At 28.0% G+C, this 10986-nt stretch overlaps 1 protein-coding gene across 3 annotated transcripts in view; it reads right to left on the bottom strand.

The window, feature by feature from the left end:
• Nucleotides 1-1079: 1079 nt before the first annotated feature.
• LOC129919426 (E3 ubiquitin-protein ligase goliath) overlaps nucleotides 1080-10986 on the bottom strand; it is a 96027-nt gene continuing 86120 nt past the window's right edge. For 2 of the 3 annotated variants that reach the window (XM_056000297.1, XM_056000296.1), the window contains 2 exons: nucleotides 1485-1814; nucleotides 1080-1426 (listed from right to left, as the gene is read on the bottom strand). In XM_056000297.1, coding sequence (XP_055856272.1) covers nucleotides 1196-1426; nucleotides 1485-1814 — 561 coding nt within the window. In that variant the 3' untranslated portion in view covers nucleotides 1080-1195. The remainder of the gene's footprint in view (nucleotides 1427-1484; nucleotides 1815-10986) is intronic. The other variant, XM_056000298.1, reaches the window with a different exon arrangement.

Below are 10986 nucleotides of genomic sequence, written 5' to 3'. Positions count from 1 at the left end.
CCGGTAAAATTCTTAAATAAATTTTGAAATTTGACAATAGCATCATATCCAAATTAATTTAGTCAATTTTCTCAAATTTCCGTTCAGAAAATGACGTTGCCTAAATATCTAGTCCCCAATATCCTGAACGTGTCCAATTACGGAAAAATACATGTACATTTTTGACTAAACATAAAAAAGAACTCAATTGAAAATTAGTTTTTGAAGCTTTAAAGCGAAAGTAGTAAAAAACTAGAAGTGATAGAAAAAACCTGTAGGTAAACAGTTTTGAACTCAGCACACTAAAGTCAATTAAAATCACCCAACAAAGTTCTTACTCCCGACTTTTTCTTATTTTTTGCCGACCAGTGTAATTTTTCCCACATTTACCCTCTTAAAACCGGATTGGCACTTGTCTATCGAAGCAGTGATTTCGAACCCAACCAGCTATATCCTTAGCTGTTTTGACAAAAAATTATTGATTTCAGATTTTTTGCACTAAGAAAGGGTGTTTTTTTTTAAATTGGTAACATTCCTACAAAAAATATATTTCCATAACCAATTATATATTTTTTGAACAAAAGATCTATTTTATAGCTCTCTAACTCCCATATTTGGGCTTTTACCCGAATCCACAAAAAAAAAAATTATCCAACTTAGAGCTTTTTCTGACTCAAGAGGATTCGACGAATGTGGGTTGAAAAAACTGCTTAGTTACAAAACCTTATTTAAACTTGATCTGATCTTAGTTTTCCAAAAAAGACAAGAGCCTATAATGTACCTCCATACTTAGTGTCAATGTTATGTTTTTGAATTTATCAACCACCACTTACGGCCGGAAAAGGAAATACATTTTTAAAATGACTCCGAAAATAAATTAATGGCATTATTCGTTTTTCTGTTGCATACTCTTAGGAATTTTTAGTTCATTCAACAACCATTGTTCAAATCGGAGTCCAATTTTCGGAGCTACCTAATACTCACCCCAAATCACTAAAATGGTTGATGTCTAACAAAAAGGGTTGCCAGAATATGTTAACTACGAAAAATATTTTTAAGTATATTTTTTTGTATATTAAATTAGTTTATTACTAAAACAGAATAATAGGTACACTTTTATAACTTCAACTTCACCCATATTCTTTGATCACACTTTTATCACTTTATTTACGTTTGCACAGCTGTCGAGTATTTAAAGTTTAGTTTATTGTTTGAATTAAATGTCGACTCCCTTTCCGTTAATTTGTATTTTAACATCTGGATCCGGTACATCTAAAGTTAAACGGACTGTTTCCCTCGACTGCCGCGAGGTAGATGGCATCGTGCCCCAGTCCTGTGTTGTTAGCTTTTGATAAGCCTCATTTGAGGACGACAAGCTCTGGCTGAATCTGCTGTCAGCTGAATGAGATCGACGTTTTTTAATTGTATCGGAAATCGAAATTGTATCCTTGAAAGTAAAAAAGAAACCATAATCATATGACAAGATAAGTACAAAAAAACCTTACTTCATTACGAGAAAGTCTTCTCATTGTTTGCACAATTCCATTTTGAAAGCCTAGCTTGTTTGTCGTGGCATAATCTGAATTATTATGTTTTTTGAAGGATAATGACGATTGAGAACGTTCGGGTATATGATTTTGAAATAACACAGGAGGAGGATTGATGTTGTAACGGCTCAGACGTTGTTCCCATTGTTCAATTTGTTGAAATACATTTCCAGTAGGAGCGATTGGTGGAGATTCGGGTGAATTCGGAAAAGACATATCAATTGTAACGGCATTATTGTCAAAGAAGGAACCTTCAAGTGACATTATACTTTCGTGACTGTCTATAATCTTTGGGAAAATAAAAACAAACATCAAAATGATTTGACTGCAGTGTTTTTTTTTTTTTCTTTTGTAAGTGGAGAATTAATTTCAAACTCATGATGAAAGCATTTGATTTTAAATGATCAATAGCTATTTGTTTTTCGTGAAATTTTAAATTAACAATAATAAGCCTTAACTAAATGGGCCTTAATACCTAGTACAAAAGTGAAAATTTGAAAACATATTTTGTGATGCTTTTTCTGACTGAAAAAACTTACAAAAATGATGAAAGCTTAGATTTTGGTTTAAAAGAGCAGTGTTACGGACTGGTTATATAGAAAATTTTATTTGACTGAAAAATCTGAAAAATTAATATGGTAGAGATGGCTATTCCTATATATGCCCCATTTGTATATTTCAATTCTCTTGGTCCAATTTATTTACTCTCCATTATATTTAAAGTCGGAATTAAAAATTAAAAATCTATCAAATCGCATACAAATTTTAAAATTTCTTAATTTAAATCGAGTCTTTAAATTTAATGGAGAGTGAATAAATTGGGCCTAAGAGCTTAAAGTTGGGGTACATTATGTCCTCGCTGTCGTAAAAGGGTTAACAAAAAAAATACGCGATTGGGTGGGTAAAAGATGAAAAAAATTCAAAATCATTATTTTAAAGAATATTTTTTAAATTCAAATTTTTCTTACAACAAATTTTATTAAAACGTTTGAGTCGTTTATGGTTATATTACAGGTACCGTGAAAAACGGTTAGAACTATATTTACTTTATTACAAAATAAGTTGGATCTTATATAGAGGGTGTCCCGGGATGAGATAAGAAGACTTTGAGGGATGATTCTTTGGTATATTCTAAGAAAAAAATTGTTTTACAGTAACTCTCTATCTGCAAAGTTGATACCCTTTAGCGATGATTTAAGAAAACGCTTACTTTGACATGCCTTTACTCATGTTAATGTTAATAACTCCGTTAATACTTATGATAAAAACTTCATTAATGTCTTTAGGAAAACCTGCACCAGGTAAATTCTCCAAAAAATGTGTTTTTTTTTTGCCTTAGTCAAAAATTAAGACCTAGTAACAACAATTATTTAAAAAGTTCTTCTTGATTTTGTGTGCTTGATAGAGCCCGTTTTTTTGGATTTTATTGCTAATATTAATTCATGGAGGTTCTCCAATATGATTTACCAGATAAAATCCAGGATATTTCACTGATTCAATAAGCTTTTTCATATTACGAACAAAATGACGCTCCAGCCCACTTAGGACACGAATTTTAAGATTGGCTGATGAAGATTACGATTATCATTGGATGTGAAGAAATGGACCTGTTCAATGATTTGCAAGTTCTCCAAACTGCAAAATATTGGCTTTTTTATGAATGGGAGTGAAAAGCTATACTTATTTGACATCAATAGCACTTCTTGTGGAACAAGAAGAATGTATTCTTCTCTGAACCATCATTAAAAAATTGACAATAGATAGAATAAATTAATATTCCCAATAAAATGCAAAATACGGGTTCTATTAAGCACACAAAATCAAGGAGCACACTTCAAAAATAAATTTTAAATTCGTACCCATTTTTGACTAAAGCAAAAAAACACATGTTTAAGAGATTTTACCTGGTGCAGGTTTTCCTAAATATCATAAAATCTATGAGTTTTCTAGCAAACTTGTGAACAACATTTTTGTTCATTATTGTTTTCTTCATAAAAATAAATTTATAAAACACTATGTTTATAACACATTTATAGAAGAAAATCTGAGAAACTAAAAAAGATTTTAATATGTCTTAAAATTAGGTACAAAGAATTTTTTCTAAAAATCAAGACATTAATGAATTTTTTATCATAAGTAGGTATTAACGGAGTTATTAACATTAACATGAGTAAAGGCATGCCAAAGTAAGCGTTTTCTTAAATCATCGCGAAAGGGTATCAACTTTGCAGATAGAGAGTTACTGTAGAACAATTTTTTTCTTATAGAATATACCCAAGAATCATCCCTCAAATTCTTCTTATCTCATCCCGGGACACCCTGTATAAAGCCTTTTTTGTAAAAAAATCTTTTTAATTTTGGTCATTATGCCAAAAATTTATTTTAAAATCATTATATACCTAAAAATGTTTATGATCCTGAACTTTGCAGACAATTTGTCTGCTGAGGTTTGGACAGCCACCAAAGTCGCAAAACTGGTCTGATTTTGAAAAATTAAACGGCATTCGCTTCGTTAAATAAAAATCTAGGGGCGATATTTTTTAGTTTTTTTTTATTTGTCTTAACAAAAAAGTTATGGCCAAAAAACGCAAAACCCACCAAAAAATTAATTTAAAAATTTTTGGACTTTCGTCACCACTGTAATAATGGACACATTTCTAAAAACTAAACGCCATTCGCTTCGTTAAATAAAAATCTAGGGGCGATATTTTTTAGTTTTTTTTTATTTGTCTTAACAAAAAAGTTATGGCCAAAAAACGCAAAACCCACCAAAAAATTAATTTAAAAATTTTTGGACTTTCGTCACCACTGTAATAATTTACACATTTTTATAAAATAAACGCCATTCGCTTCGTTAAATAAAAATCTAGGGGCAATATTTTTTAGTTTTTTTTTATTTGTCTTAACAAAAAAGTTATGGTCAAAAAACGCAAAACCCACCAAAAAATTAATTAAAAAATTATGAAAGACAAACAATATTGCTCTAAATAGCGTTTCTTTATTTAGTTTCATTTTTCACGTGCACGCGCAACAAGTTCTTCTCAGAGAATGAATAAGTGTAAAGAAAAATGAATACACAACGGTTTACACATACACACACACACATGAAAGCGCACAAGGAAATTAAAATAGAAAATTAAAAAGGCGTCCTCCAATTTAGAAAATATTTAATCTTTTGGTCATATCTTTCTTGTTATGGTCAATAAAAATTTGAAAAAAATGTGGAGCAGAGATTTTTTTACGACCAATCGATTACAGTATTTTTTTCCCAAATCGGTCTATAAATAGGCTTTTTGCGTTTTTTGGCCATAACTTTTTTGTTAAGACAAATAAAAAAAAACTAAAAAATATCGCCCCTAGATTTTTATTTAACGAAGCGAATGCCGTTTAATTTTTCAAAATCAGACCAGTTTTGCGACTTTGGTGGCTGTCCAAACCTCAGCAGACAAATTGTCTGCAAAGTTCAGGATCATAAATGTTTTTCTTTTAAGAAGGAGCACTTTTTGGTGATTCTTATTTATATTATATTTTTAAGTGTTTCTCTTGATGAAAAAAGTATTCCTTTTGTTTTGAATTGTCCTTTGATGGGCTGTCCTATAATTAGCTGTGCAGTGATAAGTTGAGTTAAATTTAAACCCATATTTATGGCTGGAAGAATTATTTCTTAGGGATTGAGTTTATATAGGTAGTTTAATTTAAAAAATATATTAAGAGTCTATAAAATTATTAAATTAAAAAATGGAAGAAAATCGTACCATTTTTCTCACACTGAGTTCTATTCTATCTGTTGTTGTAAGAACAGTAATCTTTGCGCACAAATACCCTCTTTCACCTTTCCCATTAAAAATACGATGTCTTTTTTTGAAATCCTTTTTTAAATTCTGTTTTCAAAACTCATGTGGGTATCATTATTTATTCATTTAACACCTGGTATATTAATATGTAAATACTGTTACTAACCAATTTTTAGAAAATTTAAAATGATTTTTTTTTTTTATTTTATTGGATTTTAATTTTGTTCGCTGGTTTTTGTAGTCTGTTTTTACTACACCCTAAATGAGATAATTTTGTAAATAAATTTAGTTCAAATTTCAGATTATGTATACCTATTAATTTCCTATACGATTTTAATTAGAAAAGAAGGTTCGTGTACTGTGGCAAACAAAGTCCTATTTTTGAAATAAAAATACAAATTTTTTGAGCTATTATTAGCGCTACCTGTCATAGAGTCGGTTTCTTGATTTCTGACTTTCTCATAAACGACTAAGCCTATTTAAACGAAAATTTTAGATAAAAGTGTCTTAGTGGCCGTTATATAAAATTGTCTTAAAATTTTCAAAACCATAAAATATCCAATTATTTTTTTTTTGTGAAAAATCAATTTCTTGCAAACCGGGCTGATATTTTTTTTTTTCATTTTTGTTTTTATGTGTCGAATAATAATTTTTTTCAAAGTCTCATACCTACTAGTTTTTTTTTTGATATTTTTTTAAATTTTTTATTAAAAAAAAAAAACTAATAAAAAAAATGGTTTCTGCAATTAAACAAAAAAAAATGTTCAAAAATTCTTTGTTTTGCCAGAAGCCAAATTGCATACGCAGTTTTCAATACTTTTTTTACATTTCTTACTAAATTAATGCAAAAATTAAATTAAAATGTTTGATTTATGAATTCTAACTTTAACATTTTAAGCCAATTTTTACATAAGAGCAAGTTCGTGCTACCCAGTCACGCATTTCATTTCTTTACGAACGATCAGTTGCATAAAATCGTTACTTTAAAAAATATTGAAAATGTAAATGGCTGAAAATTTAGGGTTATCGCAAAAAACTGTTAAAGTGTTAAATGATATACATATTTCATTGAAGAAATTTTTAAATAGTGGGTAAGTTATTTAACATTCTAATATTTTAAAATATCAATATTTTAGATAAATAAGGTGTCAAAACATTTTTTGTAGATTATTGAGTGTTCTACAACCTTTGCAAGTAATATTTTCTAGAACTTACCGTTCTAGAGTTATGTTAAAAGTCGATATGTTCTAAATTTGGCCTTGAATTATCTTTGAGGTAGACACGATTTCCTTGGGGAGTTTTGAAGAGTTATTCAGGACACTTAAATAAGCAATGATATTTGTAGTTTTTAATCTCTGACTTATCAAGGCTAAGCCCAAATCCAGGTTAATCAGGAAATGAAAAACTTGGACTTTCAGTCAAAGGGGTTATCAACCCGATCGATCGGGTTGATCGCGATCGTTATTAAAAAATTTAAAATTTATTTTGTATATAAGTTGTGTAGACGTGCCTTAATTATTCATTATGAATTAAGCATTGTGCATGAAACATTATATTAAAGCCAGTGTTGAAAAATGTCTGTGATATGAAGCAAATATCTCAAAATGATAAACAACAATGAAAAAAGCAACAATTTAATGAAACAATATCAATTTATTACATTATTTATTTTTATTTTATAGTAATTTTTCTTGATTCTTTTTCATTTCTTCTTTGTATGTAATGTATATAAAAATTTGAATGAAAAGTTCTCATTTAGCATATAGGAAAAAAAAAATTACACATAAATACAACATTTAATATCTAGCATTACAATAATAATTTTTTATATAAGTATACCTAAACTATAAGTTGTGTGTGTGTTTTAATTTATTATTTTTTTACTTCAAAATCAATAAACATAACAATATAATATAATCATTTAATAATTATTGTTGTTCTTGTGATAAATTGCACATTTAAATAAAATTATTTATCTTAGCCAAAATATAGAATTTATAAACAAAAAAATAAACTCAACTCTAAGCTTAACTAGCACAAACAAATTTATTATTTATAATACAACTTATTTAAATATTTAAATTAACACAATTTGTTTATCTAAACTTAATGATTTATAATTTTTCTTTTTTGTTTAAACTTATTTTGGCACCTTCAATATTTTTTTTTTTTATGGATGATATTTTGAAACTGGCTAAATTTAAGCAAAAACAAAATAAAATTAAAAAAACAACAAAAAGCATTTTATACTTGTAAAAAATACGTTTGAAATAAGTTTTCTAGCAAAAGCTAAAACATAACTTTATAAGTCTTGATTTAAAATTTTTGTGTTTATACATTATTTTTTTTTTCTTCTAAATTATGTTATAGTATATTTTACAATATTCAGTAATTTTTTTTTTTATATTTACAGTTGATTTTTTAAAGTTTTTTTTTTTTTGTTTGTTTTAAGTTTAAGGAACGCTTAAATGTAATTTTTTTAATGTCTACTTTATTTTTTTTTGTGTTTAATAATAATATTTTGTGTCACAGTTTTGATAATATTTTTTTTCTGTTTCGTCAAATAGATATTTTTTTTTCTTCAATATGTATTTTTTTTTTATTTTAAATTGTGTTTAAGTACGGAAAAGTCAATTTTAACGCCAGAGTTAAGACTTTAAATGTCAAAAAATTTGTGACATTTTAAAGCAACTTTACTAGCTTAAAAAAACTTACAGAGTGTTGCGGATTATTATGATGAAAGTGATGTGGTTTTGTGGGAACAACAAGATCATATTGGAAATTCTATACAAAAATTACTAGAAATCGAATTCAAAATCAAGAAAATTAGTTTCTTCTGCGAGCTGCAAACCAATTACCGAACAAACTGATCAACCACACTTAGGAAAAACTTTTCATCAATGAACTTAGCCCTTTTTTGATAACGAGGCGATCTTACTAGTATTATGTAAACGTCACAAGCCCTTCTTAAACAATCTGACAGATCCATATCAGTGCAGTGTAGATCAGGAAAGTCCACTACTGAGCAAATATTTACATTTTGGGAGATCTTAAGTCGCATTTAACAATAATAAGTAGACAACTTGAAGTGCTTAAATGGAAGCAGTTGGCTTGGGATAGAACGTAATTTTAAATCACAGCTCACCATAAGTAAGATTTGTCAATGATTAAATTTTGACATTTTAGATAGATGTCCCTAAACAAAAAAAAAAAAAAATAATCTTGGTACTAACTCAACGAAACTTTCAAAGAAATCTTTAAATAGGTATACTTTGTTTTCTAAAATATTTTGGTTGGATAGTTCTTAATAACTCTCTTTGAGAATATTAACCCTCTGTCGACACACGGGTGCGAATTTGGCAGGACAAAAATAAAAAAAAAATATGATTTTTCAAAAAAGTGGTCACAAAAAAATCTCTTTTATATATTTTTTTGAAATTGTGAATGCAATATTCGAATTCCTCGAAAAATTCTACATCGATTTCATATATTATTCTCTATAAAATATTGAGACCGAAAAAAGTTCTAGCGACATGAAAAAAGTATAAACCAAATTCGCACCCGTGTGCTTATCACGCGTCACAAAAAAGAGGTGTGCCTACAGGGGGTTAAAAGTCACTTTAGCTTAATCTGTTAATAAACAACCTGCCAGCTATGTAATTGAGAACTTTAAATACAAAATGTCAAAAGCTCGATAAATCTACTCTACGCAATTCAAAGAAATTTCTTTCCAACTAGTTTTATTTTGATAATTTTGCTTATTTCGTGTAACTTTGTATTTTAATATTTTAAAAATTACTTCAAATGTATAATTTGAAAACTTATACTTTACTATGATAATTCCAATAATTAAAACCATGAAACATTCAATTTATCAACAACAACTGAACAAACAATCCTTTTAAATGCCATATGAAATAAATTTGCAAAGAATGAAAATAATTTAGGAACAATTTTTCCAGAATTTAGCACAGTAATCTTAAAAATTTTTGATGATTAAAGAAGCTTGCATCGGAGCGTTGGAGCCGTGAAATAACGACGAGTGAAATAACGTTGAATTCCAAAATTCGGCCTTTACGAAAGTGAAATAATGCCGATTAAGCATTTTTTCACTTTTTCACTGGACCAGTCAACAGTTTGAAATTTCGACACTGTTGGTTTTAAAAAACTCTTACTTTTTTTGTAAGAATGGTATAAATATGATTTAAGCTTCAAATAAAAGGTGAAATAATAAAAATTTGGATGATATACATTTGTTATAGGTTGTCATTTAAAAAAATGGATTTAATGGTGTTAAAAGAAAAAAAAAGATTGATTTTTGTGCTTTTTTTGATGAAAACTGATTGTGTTCAAAAAATTGTAGCTGTTTTTGTTGATGGTGTATCGGCATGGACAATATAACTATTTTGAGCTGAAACAATAAGCTTTCAGATGATATAAGTTGTCATATAAAGAAAAAGGATTTAAAGGTGATGGAATAAAAAAAGTTAGATTTTTTCGTTTTTTTTTCAAGGACAATGTTTTTTTTTTAAGGATTCACTTCTACCACGTGCGAATTGTACACGTGATTTTTTTTAATGGGGCATAGCTTAATCTCAAATATTTTGAAAGATGGAATAATTTAGATATATTAGTATGATTGACTATATTTTATGGAATTTTTTTATGGGCTCAGTCCTCCTGAACGCTCTTTTAAAAATTAATAGAAAACTACTAATTTCAGTAAAAAAAATTTTCTTAAGCGCCACTTAATAAGCTGGAAATAAACTTATGCAACTTTAGTTTTTGTGAATTTGAGAACAGAAACTTTAAAAATTCGATTTTTTCGAAAATTTTCCCTAAAAATTTAGGAAAGTTTTTTTTGTCAACATGACAGCAGATTGTTTTTAATTAAAGAATTATTTTAGCAAAATTAAATTTATTTGTGTGTGAAAAACAACTAAAAAGTGCATTATCGGTTATAATTCATTTTATTTATTCATTATAGTTAAGGGAAGTTTATTGTCTTATAGACCAGTGCCAATAATTTTTGAAAATAAAAAAATTATTAGCAGCATAAGGGTGATGCGAAAATTTAGGATAAATGGTATATGAAAGGGGAAAAATAAATTGCCCACAAAAAAATTGGGGGAAAGGGGGTGGGTGGGCGAAAAAGTGGGGTGGGTGTCAAAAAAAAACTTTTTGACTAGTGAAATCGAACAAGGCATTCGATTTTTTCTGCCCTGTTCGATTTCACTAGTCAAAAAATTTTTTTTATAGAAATCAAAGTATATTTTTCTAATATTTTTTTGTGCGCTGAGCTCGAATCCGAAGTCAAAAAAATTCTATCACATCACGTTTTTGACATATTACCATGCCAAAAATCAGAAAAATAGTGTTTTGGACGTTCAAAATTCAATATCTCAAAAACTTTGCACGTTAGAGCTATTCTAGTGCTTGATTCAAATTAAAAAGGTCAATGACCATTGGAAAAGTATAATTTGGTTTCTATGGAAAATTATTTATCGCCAGTATTACTGTCATTTACGAAAAAATAAATATTAAAAATCGTTTTTTTGTCTTTTTCAATTTTTCTCAATATTTTCTAAAACAAAAGTATAGTTTTTCCACACAATCTTTAAAAAACGGTTTTAAGCTAAATAATTGCATTCCAAAATTTTTTCGGT

The sequence above is a fragment of the Episyrphus balteatus genome, chromosome 4 (genome assembly GCF_945859705.1).
Source record: "Episyrphus balteatus chromosome 4, idEpiBalt1.1, whole genome shotgun sequence".
Lineage (NCBI taxonomy): Eukaryota > Metazoa > Arthropoda > Insecta > Diptera > Syrphidae > Episyrphus > Episyrphus balteatus.
This window is presented reverse-complemented; position numbering and strand designations above follow the sequence as displayed.